The sequence below is a fragment of the Fusarium fujikuroi genome, chromosome FFUJ_chr02 (genome assembly GCF_900079805.1).
Source record: "Fusarium fujikuroi IMI 58289 draft genome, chromosome FFUJ_chr02".
Classification (NCBI taxonomy): Eukaryota; Fungi; Ascomycota; class Sordariomycetes; order Hypocreales; family Nectriaceae; genus Fusarium; species Fusarium fujikuroi.
The window spans coordinates 2027421-2047243 of NC_036623.1; the positions used below are offsets into that span (position 1 = coordinate 2027421).

The 19823-nt window shown below is 49.4% G+C and overlaps 8 protein-coding genes; 5 read left to right on the plus strand and 3 right to left on the minus strand.

Moving 5' to 3' along the window:
- Window positions 1–118: 118 nt before the first annotated feature.
- FFUJ_04661 (uncharacterized protein) lies at window positions 119–478 on the minus strand (the record flags this gene model as incomplete). XM_023572026.1 has 4 exons in its annotated part: window positions 119–147; window positions 201–285; window positions 336–380; window positions 428–478. 4 exons carry the CDS (start codon window positions 476–478, stop codon window positions 119–121), a joined length of 210 nt encoding a protein of 69 aa, XP_023426228.1.
- Window positions 479–865: 387 nt separating this feature from the next.
- Window positions 866–1429, plus strand: FFUJ_04660 (probable IES6 INO80 chromatin remodeling complex subunit 6; the record flags this gene model as incomplete). Its single annotated transcript, XM_023572027.1, has 1 exon — window positions 866–1429. The coding sequence occupies one exon, from the start codon at window positions 866–868 to the stop codon at window positions 1427–1429; it is 564 nt and encodes a 187-aa protein (XP_023426229.1).
- An 898-nt stretch (window positions 1430–2327) lies between these two features.
- On the plus strand, window positions 2328–3035 carry FFUJ_04659 (probable protein GOT1; the record flags this gene model as incomplete). XM_023572028.1 has 5 exons in its annotated part: window positions 2328–2355; window positions 2469–2495; window positions 2551–2599; window positions 2654–2669; window positions 2739–3035. The coding sequence occupies 5 exons, from the start codon at window positions 2328–2330 to the stop codon at window positions 3033–3035; spliced, it is 417 nt and encodes a 138-aa protein (XP_023427167.1).
- A 562-nt stretch (window positions 3036–3597) lies between these two features.
- On the minus strand, window positions 3598–4402 carry FFUJ_04658 (probable profilin; the record flags this gene model as incomplete). XM_023572030.1 has 5 exons in its annotated part: window positions 3598–3732; window positions 3790–3936; window positions 4029–4113; window positions 4210–4225; window positions 4390–4402. 5 exons carry the CDS (start codon window positions 4400–4402, stop codon window positions 3598–3600), a joined length of 396 nt encoding a protein of 131 aa, XP_023427220.1.
- Window positions 4403–7927: 3525 nt separating this feature from the next.
- FFUJ_04657 (uncharacterized protein) lies at window positions 7928–9931 on the plus strand (the record flags this gene model as incomplete). The annotated part of the gene is made up of 1 exon (XM_023572031.1): window positions 7928–9931. One exon carries the CDS (start codon window positions 7928–7930, stop codon window positions 9929–9931), a length of 2004 nt encoding a protein of 667 aa, XP_023427115.1.
- Window positions 9932–10634: 703 nt separating this feature from the next.
- Window positions 10635–11494, minus strand: FFUJ_04656 (putative SNARE protein YKT6; the record flags this gene model as incomplete). XM_023572032.1 has 5 exons in its annotated part: window positions 10635–10675; window positions 10735–11100; window positions 11156–11238; window positions 11316–11398; window positions 11474–11494. 5 exons carry the CDS (start codon window positions 11492–11494, stop codon window positions 10635–10637), a joined length of 594 nt encoding a protein of 197 aa, XP_023426230.1.
- Window positions 11495–12025: 531 nt separating this feature from the next.
- Window positions 12026–17983, plus strand: FFUJ_04655 (probable RNA helicase; the record flags this gene model as incomplete). XM_023572033.1 has 2 exons in its annotated part: window positions 12026–12928; window positions 12977–17983. 2 exons carry the CDS (start codon window positions 12026–12028, stop codon window positions 17981–17983), a joined length of 5910 nt encoding a protein of 1969 aa, XP_023426231.1.
- A 559-nt stretch (window positions 17984–18542) lies between these two features.
- FFUJ_04654 (related to 2-polyprenyl-6-methoxyphenol hydroxylase and related FAD-dependent oxidoreductases) lies at window positions 18543–19778 on the plus strand (the record flags this gene model as incomplete). The annotated part of the gene is made up of 1 exon (XM_023572034.1): window positions 18543–19778. The coding sequence occupies one exon, from the start codon at window positions 18543–18545 to the stop codon at window positions 19776–19778; it is 1236 nt and encodes a 411-aa protein (XP_023426232.1).
- Between the last annotated feature and the right edge of the window lie 45 nt (window positions 19779–19823).

The window sequence follows — 19823 nt, forward strand, 5'->3', positions numbered from 1 at the left end:
AATTCCTTGCAAAGCTTCCTTTCTATATTGGAAGAGTTGGCAGTAAGTCATTATTTCATGTACAGTCGTGCGCCATCATAAATGCAAAAACTCCAGTCTTAGCCACCCATGTTGACACTCAGTTCGGGGGCTTAAGGTTGTCCGTGGCTAACCAATATTATCAGCGGTCGCAAACACATCACCATACGAAAGCCACTTACCCTCCAGGTGAAATAGAACGTTCGATTGGTAGTTCTTGAACATTTGCGCAACCAATTCAACGTTCATGTTCTGAATGTTGATGTCCTGAAGCGGCGTGTTAGTCATGGATTGATGTAAAATATGACTCTCCTGACCTGAAGGCTCTTATTCATAACAACGATAGCTTCGTTGAGCTTTTCCTGCAAGCTATTAGTATCCATATCTTGCGAGTTCAGCTTCGCCGAACATACCACATTGGTGATGATACGGGAAAGCAGTAAGTTCTGCTGGTGCTCATGAGGGGATTCCTATAAACACGTCAGGTAAGGCTTCAGAGCGTTGTTTTGTCGCAGTTCTCATCGATCCTACCATTTCAGCGGGCTATCAGTTTGAAGCGATAAGTAGACGGTCGAGGCAGTATTACTTGTTGGCGGAGTGCTCTGTTTACTTTATCCCATGTTTGGACATCTCGTTGTATGTCAGAGCTCCAAGCTAGGAATACGGTGAGGCCCGGCAGAATATCCAGCGCGACAAGCTCATGACAGCGACAACCAAGAGAGACCTTGAACCAGAGCACTTTTTCCTGCATTAATCACCGATTGTGAAACAAGTCTGTAAAACAGCTGACACCCTTCGAGCCGACTTTGATAAAATTTCGATACCAGCTATCCAGAAACGAGACACAATGGCCGCCCCAACCGAGGCGCAAATCGCCCATCAAGAGCTTATAGAGAAGCTTGACATTCACTCCACTCATAAGAACTTCCGCAGTCCGGCCTGGAAGCCCAACCAGCGTCGAAACAAGAACCTCAAGGCCATCGTCGGTGATGCTTCCCGAAGAGAAGCCTCAGCTCTTGGCACGCCAATGGACGCGAGTGGTATTGCTACGCCAGCCGATGATGGACTCTCGACTAGCGGTACAAGCACGCCAGCCACCGAGAGCGGCAAGGAGCCCCCAAATCTGGCTCAAGCATCACGAAACCTGTCTAAGCTTGTCCTCGAGAAGAGCCTCAAACCGACAGGTGGTGTGTCGGCTCCAACAGCCACTTACACAAATATTGAATCGGCACCATCACTCGCGCATAACAAACATTACTGTGACGTGACTGGACTACCAGCTCCTTACCTCGATCCCAAGACGCGACTTCGCTATCACAATAAGGAAGTGTTTGGCCTCATTAGGACGCTACCTCAGGGTGTGGCAGAGCAGTTTCTCGAGGCTCGTGGTGCTCATACCGTCCTTAAGTGAGCATGGCTCCAGCTTGGGATGCCGATTTGATGAAATTGCTCAAACCTCAAAAACCAACAAGGCCCGGGAACCTGCCATACGGGGTTCATGCGAGGAATTACCAGACATATGCACGTTATACAAAGATACCATTCTAAGATTACAAATAGGAGTGTCCGACCAACAAAGTCAAGCCCCAACTATGCACCCTTAGCCTTTCGGCCAAGGGATGGCAATTGACGCTCCGGCTTAATCGTGATCATGAGCTTGTTCTCTGCCTAGGTCGACAGACTACCGAGAACGTATGGGGAAGAAACGAATCTCAGTTGCCAGGGCGAAGAACGCCGCCAGCCGTCGCGGCAGGGACAGGAAATCTGTCAGAAGGAAATGTGTCGCAAGCTATTCCATAGAGTGAATCAAACGTTCTGTTTCTCAACGACCCCCCCCTTTTCTGGCTAATAATTGGAAACCATTTGACAAGGTTTCAGTGATTTGCGCTGCAATCATATTGGATTGCCGTAGGCCAAGAGCGTTTAGTCGTGAGTCGTTTCCAACTCTCAGTGGAAGATGAAGAAAGATGGAAGTCTTGTAAAGTCGGTCCTTAGCAAAATTTCAAGACAATCCACGCTCGCCCACTTTCACGCAGCACAGCCAATAGCCACGAAGCAGCCCCAGGCACCACCTAAACCCTGTTTGGAGCAGCCCTGTCAATCGCATGTAAACCCCTGGAACGTGTCCTCGAAGGAAGCAGAGCTGGTGACGAAAAAAGGAAGCATTTCAGTAATTTGGCCTCAGTTAATTCTCCCTGGTCTGAATCCCGCCCTTTTCCTAGTCGAAGCTTCATTGTACGCTTTACCATCGAAACTATCAGTACCGATCGAATTCATCAATCAAATCAGCGATACACAGAACCGCCAATATGTCGATGTGGTTGACAGATACTCAAAGTACGCCTTATCTTACACTGGCACGCGAGTTGCGATCATAAGCACTGCAACGATGCGCTACCCCTTAGACAAGAGATTGCTCGATATGGACGAAAGCTGACCGTTTGCGATAGAAATTGGAGTTGTTTTCTGCTCTGGCGGTGCGTTTACGCCTGTGCCTGCACGTTGAGGTATGGCGGCTGACGTTTATTCTAGGAGGCTTCTTCCTGATAGGAGGCGTCATGCTATTCTTCGACCGATCTATGTAAGGATGGACAGATTCAATCATCTAGCGGTTTTTTTACTGACCTCTATTCAGGCTTGCTATGGGGAATGTATGATGACCTCTTCCCTTCCTCTATTACAGCGAACGAGCGATGGCTAACGACCGACGTACGAAACAGATCCTCTTTCTTATCGGCTTGACAATCATCATCGGACCTCAAAAGACACTTCTCTTCTTCGCCCGCAAGCAAAAAGCAAAGGGCACGGCGGCATTCTTCCTAGGCCTGATCCTGATTTTCATGAAGTGGACCTTTATCGGGTTTATCGTTGAAGCATACGGCATAGTGGTTCTGTTCGGAGATTTCCTGGGGACAATTGCTGGCTTTGCGCGAGGCTTGCCTGTCGTAGGACCGTATATTGGAATGATCGCCGATAGGATAGGCCTTGGAAGACGAAACGCCGAGCTTCCTGTTTAGAGGCTCCCCTGAACCTCACAGACACTTTTATGCATCACCCGAACGAGAACAAGATTCATTACGTGTAAAAGGCATTCGACGACACGCGTATAGCAAGAGTTGAATGGCGGAGTTCAAGAGAAAATATTAGGTTGGAATGGGCGTTAATGGCATAAAGAACTATCATGAGTACCTATAATAAGGTGGACAAAGTACTGTACATCATGGATACGAACGGAGAACAAACGATAAAAGCAGTTTTAATGGAGAGTCGAGTTGGCTGACATTTGATGATCATTTCAAATCTGACATACAGGTGACAGGTTCTGGGGGCACTTGGATTACCTATATGCAGAATCGTGTAGAAACAAACTCGTCCGACCGATTTTTTGGTCAAACAAGGAAAATGTCCTCCCCCGGGTAACACACTCGAGCTCATAGCCCAGTGCTCTAAAACAAAGGCGCTCTTCTCGGCATAAGCTCGTTATAGCTGCGTTGACTGTCCGCTCCACGGACAAACAGCGTTTCCCTGGCGCTTCTCGCAGTTGATTCCGTCCAGACCCTTGCCTCACACACTGAATGTCTAGTATCCTGACTTGATGAGGTAGTCGGCAAGACCTTCGACGGTAGAGGTGGCGTTGCCAGCGACCTGGGCCTCACCGTGGTGGCCGATGACGATGGCCTGGCGAGTCTTCGCAACAGCAACACCGAGGCGGCCCTGTTGTAATTAAGAAGTTAGTCAAAAGCGATGGGATTCGTGAATTAGGCGTCGTACCGATCGGGCGTAGATACTCCGGTCCTCAGCTCGGGCCATAACGTAACGCTCGCCAGCAATGTAGAGACCTTCAGCGAAAGCCTTGTCCTTGGCAGCCGAGTCACCGCCGACGATGGCAGAGATGGCCTTCATCTCCTCGGGCTTGAGCTATAGTGGGGTTACAAGGTCAGTTTTGTTCATTAACGAGGGGCTAGCCAATCGATCCGAGAGATTGAGTCGGTGAAGGAGGGTTGCCGTACCTGGAGGTCAGGAGAAGAAGCCCAGGCGCTGTCGCCAGCAGCACTGATGATGGCGCCCTTGTCAATGTGGCCAGAGCCGACAAGGCTATCGAGACGAAAAATGTCAGCATTCGATCGGTATTCGTGCCGGAAAGCATGATCATAGCCTATGATCAAGACTTATGGGATCGATTGTATATACCTTGAGTCAATGTATGCTATATCGATGGAAAAGTCATCATGTCAGCTTTTTCGTCCAACTTCAAGTTAGGGTTTCGAGATAGAGGTATTTGGAGGCGGTAATGAGGAACAAGGACGACGGCGGGGGAGGGGAAATCGATAGCGGGACGGTGTAGGATAGTAGAGACAGTGAGAAACTGACCTTGCCACGACATAGTGATGTGAGATGTGTGAAATTATAGGAACTGAGTGGTTGCAAGTAGGAAGAGAAGGATGAGAGTTGCGACGCGAGGGCAAGAAGGTTTAGAGGTGAGGTTTGTTTTGGCGGGGGAGGTTGTCGACTGCTCTGATATGGTGATTCTCTGGAGCTTTGCCCCTCCAGGCCGCCATGAGTCCCCGCCAAAAAATGTTATCAAGCTCCAATGCTGTCCAATGAGTATTGGATACTTTTGTCGGTGACAGCTCATCGGTCATGGGACTGGTACTGTGTACTTGCAAACCCAACGGTTCTCAAGTATGTCGGTCGGCATGATCAGCAGCAGCATGCTTTCATGTCACGCATTTTTCTGCATTCCGAGATCACTGGCCTGTGTGACGTTCGATCCAGGCACGCAGAGGCTGTTGACTCAGCAGTAAAAGATGCAAGATCTTTGGACCTAACCTATACCTAGTAGCTGAGGAAGCTATTCAATTTTCGACGTCACCATAGAGCTTGAATTGGCGTTGGAGCTACGGGAAACGACTCTAGACGGCCCGTTGCTACTGTAGACGGCAATATCCGCCAAGACTCGTGTACCCTTGGTCCATGTTCGCTTCTAGGAACGACCTAGTGGATGAGTGCCAACACCAAGAACTAATATCGCAAAAGTATCTGATTGTGGTTACACTCAACGCCCGCTTAACCGCCGCTGGTAACTGAGAGTTCATCGAATGTTTCATATTCGCTTTAGTTATCGTATGATGAATGTGGCTTTCGGTAGCGCTGGCAATGTTTGGAGATCGACCAGATCAACTGCCGTCGAACCTGGAGGTTCTGATTCTCGAACGTTGGTTGTTGAATGAATGAGCTTAAGCTTAACGCTATCTGACTCCATTAGGATGAGGTCGGATTTATCGGTTACGTCAACCATGTCTAAGTATCGGGGAAAACAACAAATAGTGATCGTGGATGTTCCTGGGAGTAAAGGGCCGTTCGAAAGCTCCAAGTCACTAAGTCTGGTCATAACCGCCAGCTTTCATCATCAAACATCAACTTTGTACTTCGTAGCCGAAGGTCAGTCTTCAGAGTTGTATCTCGGTTATCCAAACGCTTCTAGTAAAGCCAACAAACTTTGAAATGAGGCCTACGAGAGAGACGAACTCTAAGCGAAGCACAGGCCGGATATTGGTTCAAGAGACTTTTTACTGACTCAACAGCAGCTCATCGACGTAGCTCCTAGGTGATATCCAAGCTCTAATACCCTTGGTGTTTCATATCTTAAGAGACGTATTAAGAACGATAGCATTGCCGATAACTCTATGGAGCCGGAGTCACCCGTAGTGAAACAGACGTCGCCATTCTCCTTCATGAAGGACACTCTGGAGCTTCGAATGTAACTCTTCTTGACATGCTCAGGCGACTTCTAAGAAACTGTCGGATGCTACGAACATGCAAATTGTCTTCTCTAGGGTATGTGAGCCTGGTTTCCTCTTTGGCCCGTGCTGCTTGTGCTACAATTGGAAATTGGCAATCTGAGACGAGTTATAGAGACCCTAGCCGTGATATGAAACGGCGAGTTGAATGGGCAAAGGCCCCTGAGGATTATTTTATTTTCTTACGATCATATCGCTTATTGTTCGGTGACGATCCAATCACTCACAACGGAAGCCTTATATCCTCAACTTCCCCTTTTGGGCACATATTTCCACTCAGCCGATGTTACTGAGCACGGTCCAGACTCAGCTCGACAACCAGCCCTACTGTAAATTGGATTGATCGGGTGCAATTGAATCCTCCCGCTGTCTCTAAGTGAGATGAAGGACGTTGGACAGACGCGCCGAGTGAGGCCAATGGCCAGCGCACGAGCCGCGCGCAACGTTAGTAGGTTCAAGTTCCGTGCCGCCACCTGAAAATTCTAGAAGACGGGTCAGCCACTTATTCGCTCACTGCTATGATTATCGGTCTTCTGATGGATGGTTGCATGCTTTGCAGTGGAGGTTTGCCTGCAGTAGTCTTCGAAAGCTTGTGTTTCATAGAGGGCTGTGACAGGGTGGATATTGTTTGGGATACTCCGCGTCTTGTTCCTCTAATCTAAAAACCAGCTCAGCACATGCCCCATACTCGAGCATCGTGCAAGTGCCGTTAAAGCAGTACGGCGCAGTAAATGAGGTATCGTACACGAGACCCTTCCAGTGCTCGTTGGCTGGGAGGAAGGTTACAGTGTCGTGTTAATACAGCCTAGCTGTTTGTCTTTCTTGACAACGAACACTTACAGGGATATGATCCTTTTTCGTCCCTCGTTGACAGGTGACCACGATTCAGTTCTCAGGATCGTCCCCATGAATCGCTGTCACATTATGTCTGTGAGTCTTGTTGTTACAGAAGTTACCAGCCTTGGCCGTAAGTCCGTGTGAATGGGTTGCGTGTGTCATCGGGATCAGCGTTGACGTTGGAGATCCCAGCAACCGCGTAGATTGCCGCGTTCGCCGACTGAGACACTTCTTCTGTACATGTACGTACCCATCTCAAAGCTTACAGAGCCTCGTTCGTTGCTATTATTATAGCTAGCGCCTCTATTATCACCAATCTCGTACGTTGCGTTGCGGCGGCTAAGGTTACTTCTAAGAAGCGCCACAAGCAGTGAAACCTCAACTACCTTAGACAACCAACGAACCGCATAATTATTTCTCTCAAAGCATTAAATGAACCTCCAGGTTTGACGACTCTGACACACGACACTGGGGTCTCTTAGAACCCACTCCTTGATATGCTTTCGACAGGCCCCCCCCTGGTCAGAGTAGTTCCTTGGCCGTAGCAGCCGTTGCAGAGAAGGTTGAAGCAATCAATGCCGTCGGGCGTTAAAGATTTCAAAGTCAACATTCAGGAACCGTCGTCCCATCAATCTCAAACATTGACCAAAGCCTCTTAGCTTGTTTCCCAAGACCGATCCCTGTAAATCTCAAGATGGGGTGTCTCTCCAAAATCTCTGTCGTTGGACAGATGATAAGTTGACGTTTCTTCTCTCTCATGTCCGCTTGCATCCATCTCATTGTGCTTCATCTGAGGCGTGGCAACCAATCCGGGGATCGGCTCTTGGACATCGAAATTGCTCTTGCGCTTATTACATTCCATCCTTGCACCCCATCGTCATCTTGGACCCAGTTCCCTGCTTGTTGCCGGCCGTTTAACCGCATTCGTCTCGATTCTCATCAACGGCTTCATACGATAGGCTTCCGTCAAAGGCGGGGTGGTCCCTGTGAGACGAGGGTCAGTTCTTGTCCAAAAATCATCGCAGGCTTTGTTTAAGAGGATCCTGGTCCCTGAGAAAGTCGGTCCTTGGTGAACCGTCTTCTGTGTCAGACCCTGTCGATGCAGGGAACTACTCAGTCAAAACAGAGGCCTTTTATCCTCTAAATCCAAGCATAGATCTCGCCCCCGCGCTGCATTGGGCTCTGCTTTGCTTCACCCACTGTTTGTGTGTCAATCTATTCTAGACGCTTTACAAAACGACCCCCTCGTGCGGTCGCGAGACACTGCTGTCATGGCTACAAATCTGTCACGGGCTGCTACTGTATCGGCTGCCTCCGGATATCAACGTCGTAGAGGAAGCTTCACCGCCGAATGGACAGACAGCCATTCTCTTTCCAAACATTCATTCGACAAGCGGGTTTCCAGAGACGATCTTGCACTCATTCTCAAGAGCTCAAAGAAGGGCAACGTGACGGCGTTTCATATACCGATCCATGGCCGACTTCCATCCCCCGAACACAGCCCGCGAACCTCGTCACTGACGAGAACGACTTGGGTACGAACTTCAACTCCGGATTCTATGATAGATTCTGGCGAGACTGGTGTTATTGCTGTTGGTATGGCAATTGGAAGTCCAACACAAATGGGAGACTTTGCACCGGCGCCCTGGAATCCACAGAACAGAGCCATGAATGCCGTTGTCGACATCCCGGAGCCGATGCCAGAGCCTGTGCCAGAGCCAGTCGATGACACTCAGCAGAAGGCTCGTAAATGGGGTCTTTTTCGATCAAAATCGAAGCGAGCCACGCGGCCAGAGAAGCCCCAACGATCTATGACGGAGAGTGTCAATACTTCTACCACATCATTAGGTTCTTCTGGAATGCCGACTTCAGCACCAGCAGATCAGAGTTCACGGAAAATGCCAAAGCATAAGCCGATTGTAATTCGATCTCAAACTGAACCAATTATATCAGAACCCGCGCAGACGATTGCTGAAGTGCCCCGGTCGGTACCAACGTCGGCGGAGGTGAAACCTATCTCGCCAGGAAAACTAACAAAGGAGAAGCCTGCTCTTCAGCGCAAGGCATCAAAGGAATCGAAACTGAAAGACCCGGGTTCGGGGGGCATAGGCCGTAAAATGTCGCTAAGAGGCCTTCGAGGTGACACCAGCAAGAAGAGATCAGAAAAAGCAATCGCACCGCCGCCCTCATCGCCGCCACCGATGCCACCGATGCCTGCTATTCCTCACTCTCTGCTAGATGTTGAGATTCCTAGCATCAAGATGGATCGATATAGTGTCATGTTTAACAGTGTTTTACAGCCACCGCAAGGGTCTGCCTCTTCACTTCTTGCTCGCCGACAGGCTACTCTCGATCATCTGAAGTCTGTGAAGGACGCAATCGCCGAGAATCGAGACGAGTCTCTTCGGCCACGCAGGGCAACGTCGCCACAACCCTCACCAACTTTTGTTTCCCAGGATAATTCAAAGCCTCTGCCTTCACCTCGGTTCCGAGCCAACACATCCCCGGCCTTATTGGACTCATCATATTATCACTCAGAGGAGTCTCCTGAAGCAGTTACGCCAAGAGTCGCCCAAGTTTCGCGGTCAGAATCTCAGCACAACAAGTTCGCAGCGCAAGCTACGCATTATCAGCCTGCCCTTGTCTCCAAATTCAACAGACGTCCCAGTGCAGCGTCTACGGAGAAGATAAGCGTTACTTCCGCAAAACAGACCTCGCCACCTGTGCCCATTATCTCGCCCAACACCCACTCCAAGCATTCGTCTCCGTTTACTCTCTCACCAGGCACAGTTCCCGAATCTCCTGAACACACAGACGATGAGAAAGATGTTCAGGTAGCTAAGGGAAGGCTCTCTTCTCCTTCGGAACCCTCGTGGCACATGGTCTCGCCCCCAGCTTCCATCACGTCCTCCGGCGCCGAAACCTCGAGGCGATTCTCTCCGTCCTCATCATTGGCTTCGCCCAAGAAGCAAGCTCCCGAGGCTGATGCTCAAGAGGCCTTACGCAACGCTGTTGAGATCTCCATTGCTCGCCAGATCAGCGTTTCGCACCAACAACGCAAGATGCTGCACCCGTTGAAGAGCAACCCCAGCTTGAGACATCGAGGTAACGGCAGCCCGAGCGGACCAGGTTACATCCCGATTGAGAAAGATGAGCGTCTAGCTGAGACCAAGTCATCGACCCCTACCTTGGTGCACCCGAGGGAGTTGACTCACTCTCCTGATGCTTACCAAATGCACCGCAAGAGTGAGAGAGTAATTCTTGAGGAATCTTGAACTCAAATCTCATGACGAACAACCATATCGCCTTTCGGTTTCATCTTATATCTTGGTCACGATTTCTACAATACCCTTTTCATGATGCTCTGGCAGCATCTCACTATGGCGGACTCAACTGGTTTGAGCCGTCCTGTACATACCACAGAGGGTATCTTTCCCTCCTATACGTTTGTCTCCTTTGTATACTACGCTTTCAGTGACGGATATGCTTGGACATTATGGATTACGGATTTATAGCAAGGCGCCAGAGAAGCATGAATGGGCAAGACACGGGACAGCAGACTCGTCCCTAGAGCATCTCGTTGGAGTTTCTTCTTCAAAAAGCAAAGGGGTTGTCATTTCTTTTTAAGCACTCTGGGTCAAAAGACTCGGATTTTATTCTTCTTTGTGTATCTTTCGATCAGATTAGGCTTGGTGATAAGAGAACATTTCACACTCGTCCAACTAGGGACTGTTTTTTAACACGTCAAAAAGAATGGTTACCATTTGGCATTCATCTGCCTTTGATCGTCCTGCCTGTGATAAGTTTGTTCTCCGTCTCTTCGACAAGTCTAGCTGCTGTAAAGACATGGCCCTGCGAATGAATGATGGACAAAACGATTGGAAGTATCTGCGCCACACGAATAACCAATCTCAATACCGACATCTCTTATATGCTGAAATGACGCCAGGTCCAACGCCGGAAAAACGAAATGATCCATTACATCAAAATACAGCATGAGTTCTGCTTCTTGGCTTGCTCTGTGGAATGGGTCAGTTGCTTTTCGATGAAGAAAAATTTGGAATGAACAGTGACATACGGTAAAACATCTTGCTTTGGGCGCTGAGACCATCACTCTTAGCTACCAGATCGTCGATCTTCTCTCCACGCTGTAGCACACTCTCGATGGTCTTGTGGAGAACGATCTTAGTCTCGTCAAGCTCCTTCTGAATCTTGAGGATGCTATCGGCCTGCTGAGGGTCCTGGTACTTTGTGAGGTACTCCTTCAGCTCGGGCATGGAGAGAGCGGGTGTGCCGGTGGCCCAGCTGGAGCGGGGGTTCTTGGAGAGGAACTCGTCGACGACCTTGCTAAGAAGCTGATGTGCCACAAGGGCAGGGTACTGGTGATCGGAGATGATGATACCGCAGACACCCTCGGTGCGGCCGTAGGCGTGGAAAGTGTAGTCTGTAGAATGCACATGTAAGCTTGTGATTTCTCGAGAGAGCTGAATCAAGCATACCTTGCTCCTCAACGTCCTGTCGCTGTCCAGGGCGGGTGCGCTCGGCGACGGTCTTTGCGAATAGGGTCATGAATTCGCCATAGCTGTTTCAAGTTTGCGAGTCAGTCCATGGACCGTCCGGATACGGAGATAACGGTCGCAATGATAAGGTAGGACTGACTTGTTGCGGGTGAATCGCGAATAGCTGCTGAGCTCCTTCTCAGCGACGATCTCATGAGCCGGCTGGCTCTCGTTGCGAAGGATCTGGTCGCAGCAGCTTTGTTAGCCCAACTGGACGGAGGTCTCGATCGATCGGTGAGGGGCACAGGGACAGCGTACGCCGATGTAATGCAGTTTCATGATTGCGGAATCAAGTTTGTGAGAAGCGGCGGTTATAAGTCGAAGGCGGAGCGCGCAACTGGGCGACAGCGGGAGGGAAGAATTGGATGATGCGAGAGAGAAAGTTGAAGGAGAGGGAGGATTTGAAGTTTGGTTGAATGTTGTCACTCCGTCACCGTAACTAAGGACTGAGTTTAGGGGCGTCACATGTTCCCCACGACGCAGACGGGCTCTTCGACTAGGCCGCTGAATTTCCAAGGGCAGTTAGTGGCTGTAAGCATTACAGCCCACTGGCGGCTAGGCGGGGGCTTGTTTAGTGGGGTATTTGTTCGACCCAGAGCGGTATGACTCTTTGAAGAACAAGCAATCCACCGTCATGAACCAATCCTTTTCGATCAAGGACAACGTCAAAAGGAGTTGGCTGCTACCCGACAACTACAGGCAGCAGAATAACGACTCTTTTACCTCACATTCCTGTGTTCATACAGCATCACAAGACTTTCCCACTAGGCGACACGTAACAACTCTCGTCTGGATAGTATCGATTACATCATGGCATCCTCGCAACTTAGTGCCGCAGAGGCACGATGGCGCGAACAATTTGCGGCTATGCAAGAAGCTATCGCCAACCTCAAAATTCCTCAAGAGAATGGATCAGTCGAAGATGATATCGACGATGACGAATTTGGTGGTTACTCCAGTGGAAATAGCGGCCAGGATGTCTGGGATTTTATCTCGGATGACGACCAGGAGGCCTTAAGCAGCGACTTCGCTGATGGAGAAGCCCCAGATGGATCAGCTGTGGCAGATTACGGTGCCGAATGGTTTGCAATTAGATGTTCAGCCATCGCAGCCAAGAATGGACTGTCTGCTGATGTGTTTGAGAGCCAAATCATGAGTGTTCTCAACTCTAATCGCTCTGACGAGGAGCTCCAGATCCAGCTTACTGACTTGGTAGGCTTTGATGATCTTGACTTCATCATCGAGATACTGGGTCACAGAAATGAGATCATTTCAGCTGTCAAAAGTCAGAGTCAGGAGAGCTCCAGCGAACCTCGACTCCTGACCAAGGCTCAAAGAGAAGAAAACCTGCGTCGCCAAGATCAAGCACACAAATCTGCAACTCTTCCGCCAGCACATTCAAAGGAACCCCAATACCCACACGTCTATAAAGCATACAGCGCTGGAAACACCCTGAGCTATGCCGGTAAAAAGTACGGACTGCCAGTTGGTAGTGAGCGGCTATCGTTTGACAAGTACGAGGAGTACTTTATCCCCGCTGGCAAGAAGGGTGTACTGGGCCCTGGACAGCGGCTTATTCCTGTCAAGGAACTCAATGGGTTGTGCCGGAATACATTCAAGGGCTACAAGACGCTTAACCGTATGCAGAGTCTTGTCTATCCTGTTGCCCATAAGACTAGTGAGAACATGTTGATATGTGCTCCTACTGGTGCTGTGAGTCCACTTGGACCAACGTTTACTCTCAGCTACTAACATGACTAGGGTAAAACGGATGCTGCTATGCTTACCATTCTTCAAACAATTGCACAGAATGTTGAGCCTAACCCCTTCGAAGACCCGTCAGCCACAGAATTTGCTGTCAACGCTGATGACTTCAAAATCGTCTATGTTGCCCCCATGAAGGCGCTTGCTGCTGAGGTGACAGAGAAGCTAGGCAAGCGCCTGGCCTGGCTTGGTATCAAATGTCGAGAGTACACTGGAGATATGCAGCTCACCAAGTCTGAAATCATCCAGACTCAAATTATTGTTACGACACCCGAGAAATGGGATGTCGTCACACGCAAGGGCACTGGAGACACGGAACTTGTTCAAAAAGTCCGTCTTCTCATTATAGACGAGGTACATATGCTTCATGATGAGAGAGGCGCTGTCCTAGAATCCCTTGTGGCTCGAACGGAAAGGCAGGTTGAGAGTACGCAGTCTCTCATTCGAATTGTTGGTCTCAGTGCCACACTGCCCAATTATGTCGATGTCGCCGATTTCCTGAAAGTCAACAAATATGCAGGCCTATTCTACTTCGACTCGTCCTTCCGCCCTGTTCCTTTGGAACAACATTTCATCGGCGTCAAAGGAAAGGCTGGAACAAAGCAATCGAAGGAGAATCTTGACCAGGTCGCTTTTGACAAAGTCAAAGAGATGCTCGAGCGTGATCATCAAGTCATGGTGTTCGTTCACTCACGAAGAGATACGCAGCTTACAGCGCGAATGTTGCACCAGAAGGCCATCGATGCCATGTGTGCAGATCTCCTTGACCCGAGCTATCATCCTGGGTTTGAGCAAGCGTCGCGTGATATCAAGCAGTCCAAATCCAAGGAGATCCGTGAGCTCCTATCCAAGGGAATCGGTGTTCACCACGCTGGAATGGCAAGATCTGACCGAAACTTGATGGAAAGACTATTTGGAGAGGGTGTCCTGAAGGTTCTCTGCTGTACCGCCACTCTAGCATGGGGTGTCAACTTGCCTGCCGCAGCAGTCGTAATCAAGGGAACTCAGGTTTACAGCGCTCAGGATGGTAAATTTGTTGATCTGGGAATTCTTGACGTACTTCAGATCTTTGGTCGAGCTGGTCGTCCTCAATTCGAAGACACTGGTATCGGCATGATCTGCACAACTCACGACAAGTTAACCCATTACCTGACTGCGGTGACGGAACAACAGCCCATCGAATCGAAATTCTCGACGAAGCTAGTTGACAATCTGAATGCTGAAATCGCACTCGGAACTGTCACTTCTATTCCGGATGCCGTCCAGTGGATCGGATACTCGTACCTCTTCGTGCGCATGCAAAGGAGCCCAATGTCTTATGGCATAGAATGGTCAGAGATTCGCGACGACCCAAACCTGGTTCAAAGACGCCGTCAGCTTGCTATTCAGGCTGCCAAAACCTTGCAGCAATGCCAGATGATTATCTACAATGAAAGGACAGATGAGCTGCGCAGCAAGGATATCGGAAGAATTGCCAGTCAATACTATATTCTCCACACAAGTATTCAGGTTTTCAACGCCATGATGCAACCTCAGGCCACAGAGGCCGACATTCTCAAGATGATCAGTATGAGTGGAGAGTTTGACAACATCCAATCCAGAGATAGTGAGGAGAAGGAGTTGACTCATCTACGTCGAGAGATCATCCCATGTGATGTGGATGGAGGCATTGACACCCCTCAGGCAAAAACAAACATTTTGCTACAGTCTTACATCTCGAAAGCGCAGCCGGAAGATTTCGCTCTTTCAAATGACATGAACTACGTTGCTCAGCAGTCTGGACGTATTTGTCGAGCACTCTTCATGCTTGCCCTCAATCGCCGATGGGGTCACCAGTGCCTCGTGCTTCTAACTCTGGCAAAGTCGATTGAAAAGCGCATCTGGCCCTACCAGCATCCTCTTCATCAGTTTGACCTTGCAAAGTCGGTTCTGAACCAGCTCGATGCGAAAGAGAACTTGACAATTGAGACCATGAAAGACATGGAGCCTGCAGAGATTGGAGGTTTGATCCACAACCAGAGTGCCGGCAAGAATATTGCCAAGATCCTGAACAACTTTCCCACTGTTCACGTCGAGGCTGAAATCGCTCCCCTAAACCGAGATGTGTTGCGTATTAAGCTCTATGTTATTCCCGATTTCCGATGGCACGACCAGATTCATGGAACCTCAGAATCGTTCTACATTTGGGTCGAGAATTCTGAGACTTCAGAGATATACCATCATGAGTTTTTCATCCTAAACAGAAGAAAGTTACATGATGACCATGAGCTAAACTTCACAATTCCCCTTTCTGACCCCTTACCTAGCCAGATATACGTCCGAGCCGTCTCAGACAGATGGCTAGGAGCTGAGACCGTCACCCCGGTCTCCTTCCAGCATCTCATCCGTCCAGACACTGAAAGCGTCTATACTGACCTCCTGAATCTTCAACCATTACCTATCTCGGCCCTCAAGAACCCTGCGCTTGAAGAACTCTATGCCAAGCGCTTCGAGTACTTCAACCCCATGCAAACGCAAATCTTCCACACGCTTTACCATACGCCTGCCAATGTGCTTCTTGGATCACCCACTGGTAGCGGCAAGACTGTTGCTGCAGAGCTTGCCATGTGGTGGGCTTTCCGTGAAAGACCCAAGTCAAAGGTTGTCTATATTGCGCCAATGAAGGCACTTGTCCGCGAGCGAGTCAAAGACTGGGGAGTTAGATTGGCGCGACCATTGGGCTTGAAGTTGGTGGAGTTAACTGGTGACAATACTCCTGATACTAGAACTATCCAGGACGCTGATATCATCATCACTACGCCTGAGAAGTGGGACGGTATTTCTCGTTCATGGCAGACAAGAGGGTACGTTCGACAAGTGAGCCTGGTCATTATTGACGAGATTCATCTTCTGGCTGGAGACCGTGGGCCTATTCTCGAGATCATTGTGTCCCGTATGAACTACATTGCTTCCTCGACCAAGAATGCCGTCCGTCTCCTGGGCATGTCGACTGCTTGCGCCAACGCGACAGACCTGGGTAACTGGTTAGGTGTCAAGGAAGGCCTTTTCAACTTTAAGCACTCAGTCCGTCCTGTTCCTCTGGAATTATACATCGATGGCTTCCCAGAAGTCAGGGGATTCTGTCCTTTGATGCAGTCTATGAATCGCCCCACCTTCTTGGCTGTTAAGAATCACAGTCCTGACAAGCCTGTCATTGTTTTCGTTCCCTCGCGAAGACAGACTCGTCTGACTGCAAAGGATCTCATCAACTTTTGTGGTATGGAAGATAACCCCCGGCGATTCCTTCACATGGATGAAGATGATTTGCAGCTTAACCTTGCTCGAGTCAAGGATGACGCGCTGAAGGAGGCCATCAACTTTGGAATTGGTCTACATCACGCTGGTCTAGTTGAGTCGGATCGTCAGCTTGCTGAAGAGTTGTTCTTGAACAACAAGATCCAGATCCTGGTCGCTACTAGTACTCTCGCCTGGGGTGTCAACTTGCCTGCTCATTTGGTTGTCGTCAAAGGAACACAATTCTTCGATGCCAAAATTGAGGCCTACAAAGACATGGACTTGACCGATGTTCTGCAAATGTTGGGCCGTGCCGGTCGTCCTCAGTTCGATAACTCGGGAGTTGCACGTATCTTTACCCAGGATTCCAAGAAGGACTTTTACAAGCACTTCCTTCACACTGGCTTCCCGGTAGAGTCATCGCTTCACACCGTTTTGGATAACCATCTTTGCGCCGAAGTCTCGGCTGAGACCATTGTCACCAAACAGGACGCGCTCGACTACCTCACATGGACATTCTTCTTCAGGAGACTCCACAAGAATCCGTCGTACTACGGACTCGAGATTTCTGCTGAGGAGCACAATAGCATCGCTGCTCAGCAGCTTGCTAATGAATACATGATTGAGATGGTTAGCAAGTCACTCAACGAGCTTGCTGACTCTAAATGTGTTGAGGTGTTCCCCAATGGCGACGTTGATCCAACACCTCTTGGCAAGATCATGAGTTACTACTACCTCTCGCACAAGACGATCCGTCACCTTGTCAAGCACGCGAAAGCTCAAGCCTCATTCCTCGACGTCTTGTCATGGATGTCCCGCGCTACCGAGTACGACGAACTCCCCGTGCGCCATAATGAAGACCTCATAAACAACACTCTTTCGGACAACTTGCCATTCCCTGGCCACGCCTTTGGGCTGCCTATGTGGGATCCCCACGTGAAGGCTTTCCTACTCCTCCAGGCACATATGTCTCAGATAGACCTTCCAATCACTGATTATGTTGGTGATCAGACGAGTGTTCTCGATCAGGCTATCCGTGTCATACAGGCTTCCATCGATGTTCTGACCGAGCTTGGTTATCTGTCCAGTTGCCTGCAAATGATGGCTCTTCTCCAGTCGATCAAGTCGGCTCGTTGGCCTACTGATGCACCAGTGTCCATCCTTCCTACGGTCGAGCCCGACGTCAAGAACGATACACCAATTGCTAAGATCAGCGCGCTGACTAGACCTCAGGCGCTGCAACTTGCTAAGAAGCTTGGTGTACCTGCGAGCCAGCACAACCGTTTCGCTCGTGCTGTATCTATCCTACCTAACGTCGAGGTATCCATCGCTGCAGCCACGGCACTCTCAGTGACCATTGGTCTCAAGCGTCTCAACCAGCTGGTCGAGCGAGAGGCTCGCATCTACGCACCCAAGTTCCCTAAGCCACAAACAGAATCGTGGTTCGTTATCGTGGCTGATTTGACACGGGACGAAGTCATTGCAGTGAAGCGTGTGGGTTGGACCACGAACCCCAATCGCAAGCTCGAGGCTGGTGGTCGACCCACAGCGAAGACAACCATCAAGCTCCCTCCCGCTCAGGCAGGCCAGGCCCGCAAGTTCGACGTTCTTGTTGTCAGCGATGCTTATCCTGGTCTTGAATATCGTGTTGAGGGTGTCGATATTCCTGCTCCGCCCACTGTGGATGATGATGTGCAGTCAAAGAAGGCGGATGCGTCTGGGTCAAAATGATGGAAGCTAGATTCGAAATGGACGTTGACTCGAACCAGGCGGTCATGGCTGATATACTGAGCGATTTGCAGTGGTTTCAGGTAGATCTATCAATTAACAAGAATAGAGAACGGTACCCCGGTGTGCCTCCTGTGTTAGACAAATCGAGTGCCTAAGACAACACATTGCAGTTGATGTTCTTGTGAGACCTTGAGTTACGTGATAGCAAAATATCCTACGATCAAACTTTCTCTATAGTAGGCTTAAATTCATATGTGTCAAGGTGGTAACTATTCTAGCCTCAGCACAGGCACTTGTCCCATTTTAATTCCTGGTTGCCAGACTAGTCCAGGATTGAATCCTTAATAAAGTCAATGACACCTACATTTCCTGCCGGAATTTCGACGAAGCAGCCATTTATAGGTAGAGACCCTGATTATCTTGATCACAGCCAACATCGCTTGCAAATTTCCAGGGTCTTTCACGACTTATTCATTTATTAGCGTGTTCACAGCGACTAACTTAGCGAGCACTGCATTTCCACGTATAGCGGTTGCTATTAGACACAGCGTGTTTCTAAATGTCAAAACTTCGAATTCTCATCTCAGGCGGTGGCATCGCTGGTCCATCTGCCGCCTTCTGGCTCTCCCGTCTCGGCCATTCCTGCACCATTATAGAAAGATTCCCGTCACTACGCACTGGAGGTCAACAGATCGACATTCGAGGCCAGGGCATTGAAGCTGCGAAGCGCATGGGAATCCTTGAAGAGATCCGAAATAAAGCAGTTGATGAAGATGGCCTGCAATGGGTTGATTCGCAAGGGAAGCAGAAGGCTCTACTTGAAAGAAATGATTCGGGGAAAGGAAGACAATCGTTCACAAGTGAGTTCGAAGTCATGAGAGGAGATTTATGCAAGATCATATACGAGGCGACGAGACAAAGAGCCCAATATCGCTTCGGAACATCGATTGAGAGCTTTGAGAATGTTGGCGATAAGGTGAAGGTCATATTTTCGGACGGAGCTCACGAGAGCTACGATCTTGTCATTGCTGCAGACGGTCAAGGCTCGAGAGTCCGACGAAAGCTATTCGCTGATGACCCTGAAGCTGTTCATGTGCGCGACCTCAATCTGAATGGATGTTACTATAATCTGCCACGGGAAGCAGGCGATAAAAATCTTGCCACTGTATACAGCGCCCCAGGCCGCCGCGTGATCTCAACGCGTTGGCATTCGAAGGATAGAGGTCAAGCATATCTTATGACAATGTCCCATGTGGAAGAGCTGAAGGAGGTCATGATTCAGGACGTCAACGCTCAGAAGAAGCTCTTTGCAGAGATCTTTAAGGATGCAGGATGGCAGGCTCCGAGACTCATCAAGGCTATGCACGAGACCGAAGACTTTTACGCACAGTCTGTCGTGCAGATCAAGACCAAGACTTGGTCAAAGGGGAGAGTTGTTCTGCTGGGTGACGCAGGATATGCTCCATCTCCACTGACGGGTGTGGGAACTACACTCGCTTTGATAGGAGCCTGTGTTCTCAGCGGAGAAATTGCGAGACATGGCCATGATATCCCCAGAGCTCTCAAGGCGTATGAAGATACTCTGAGACCATACGTCGAGAAGTCTCAAAAACTGCCGTCGTTTGTCCCCGGTATTGCATATCCAAAGACGAACTTTGGAATCAAGTTGCAGTACTCGATTATTGGGCTTATCACCAAGCTCAAGATTGATAAGGCGATTCTTGCTGTATTGCCGGAGAATAAAGGTACTTGGAGAATACCTGCTTATGAAGAGCTGGGGGTTTTAAAGGGATGATATATGAGTTGTGATCTGATCCCACAAAAGTATCAGGAATCCGGA